The sequence below is a fragment of the Pinus tabuliformis genome, chromosome X, assembly GCF_031772625.1.
Source record: "Pinus tabuliformis cultivar Carrire ecotype Pingquan chromosome X, CPIR1, whole genome shotgun sequence".
Lineage (NCBI taxonomy): Eukaryota > Viridiplantae > Streptophyta > Pinopsida > Pinales > Pinaceae > Pinus > Pinus tabuliformis.
This window is the reverse complement of record NC_142308.1, coordinates 33,914,479-33,915,534: the sequence shown is the minus strand read 5'-3', so window position 1 is coordinate 33,915,534 and position 1,056 is coordinate 33,914,479. Positions and strand designations below refer to the sequence as shown.

Genomic DNA, 1,056 nt, shown 5'->3' with positions numbered 1-1,056 from the left:
ATGGAGGAATCAACCTTCCTCCAAGCAAGTAGAAAGTTTTGGAAAAAAGACGGAGCGCATGCAACCTCGGCCCGGGGAGCTTCAGGAGGACTTGGGTCGCTCTGGAATCCAAATAAGTTCTCCCTCATCTCTAAGTCCCTGAATACTCATTGGATATTGTTAAAGTTGCAGCACTTAGAATCTAAAGAAATTATTAGTCTGGTCAATGTATATGCTCCTAATAATGCAGGTGAAAAGAAGCTATGCTGGGACTCCATCAAAAACCTGGCAGATCTGGAAGATTTGGGGAACATCATCATTGCAGGAGATTTCAACCTCACCCTCCTGCCATCAGAAAAGAGAGGAGGCAGTATTGTCAGAGACCCGGCAAGAGAAACAGTAGAGGATCTCATGCAGGATTGGGATCTGATTGATATCAAGCCAACCACCGGCAAGTACACGTGGTCAAACAAAAGGGCTGGACCAGGACACATAGCTGCAAGACTGGACCGTTTCTTGGTGCAAAGTTCCTTCCTACTCATTGGATTAGAAGCTAGATCGTGCATCCTGCACAGCAGTACATCAGACCACAAGCCTATCAGCTTGGAATTGCTGACCACTAAAGATCTGGGGCCTATCCCATTCAGATTCAGCTCTCTCTGGATCAGGGAGGCGGACTTCATGGATAAGGTCAGAGACTGCTGGAAAAACCCAGTCAAGGGTTCTGCCTTCTTTGTGTGGGAGGAAAAACTCAGAAGAGTGAAAGCCATGCTAAAAAATTGGGCCAAGACCTTGCCCAATCCAGCTGAGGAAAGGAAAAAAATTCAATTATAACTAGAAAGGCAAAATCTTCAACTTGAAACAGCTGAAATTTCAAAAGAAGATCTGGAAAAGGAGGCCAAACTTCAGCAAAACTTCCACAAAGTATGCATGGATGAATAAGAGTACTGGAGGCTCAAATCTAGAAGTCTTTGGCTTAAAGCTGGAGACAGGAATTCCTCCTTTTTTCACAAACAAGCTCAAGCTAGGAAAGGTCGGAACTCCATCATAGAAATAAAAGAAGAAAGCAGTGTCCTA

At 44.5% G+C, this 1,056-nt stretch overlaps 1 protein-coding gene across 1 annotated transcript; it reads left to right on the top strand.

Annotated features, from left to right (window-relative positions):
* LOC149138194 (uncharacterized) lies at nt 1-813 on the top strand. The gene has a single exon (XM_089450278.1). The coding sequence runs from the start codon at nt 1-3 to the stop codon at nt 811-813; it is 813 nt and encodes a 270-aa protein (XP_089306404.1).
* Nucleotides 814-1,056: the final 243 nt, after the last annotated feature.

Coding starts and splice junctions, on each gene's coding strand:
- LOC149138194 (XM_089450278.1), top strand. CDS start 1: ATGGAGGAATCAACCTTCCTCCAAGCAAGTAGAAAGTTTTGGAAAAAA.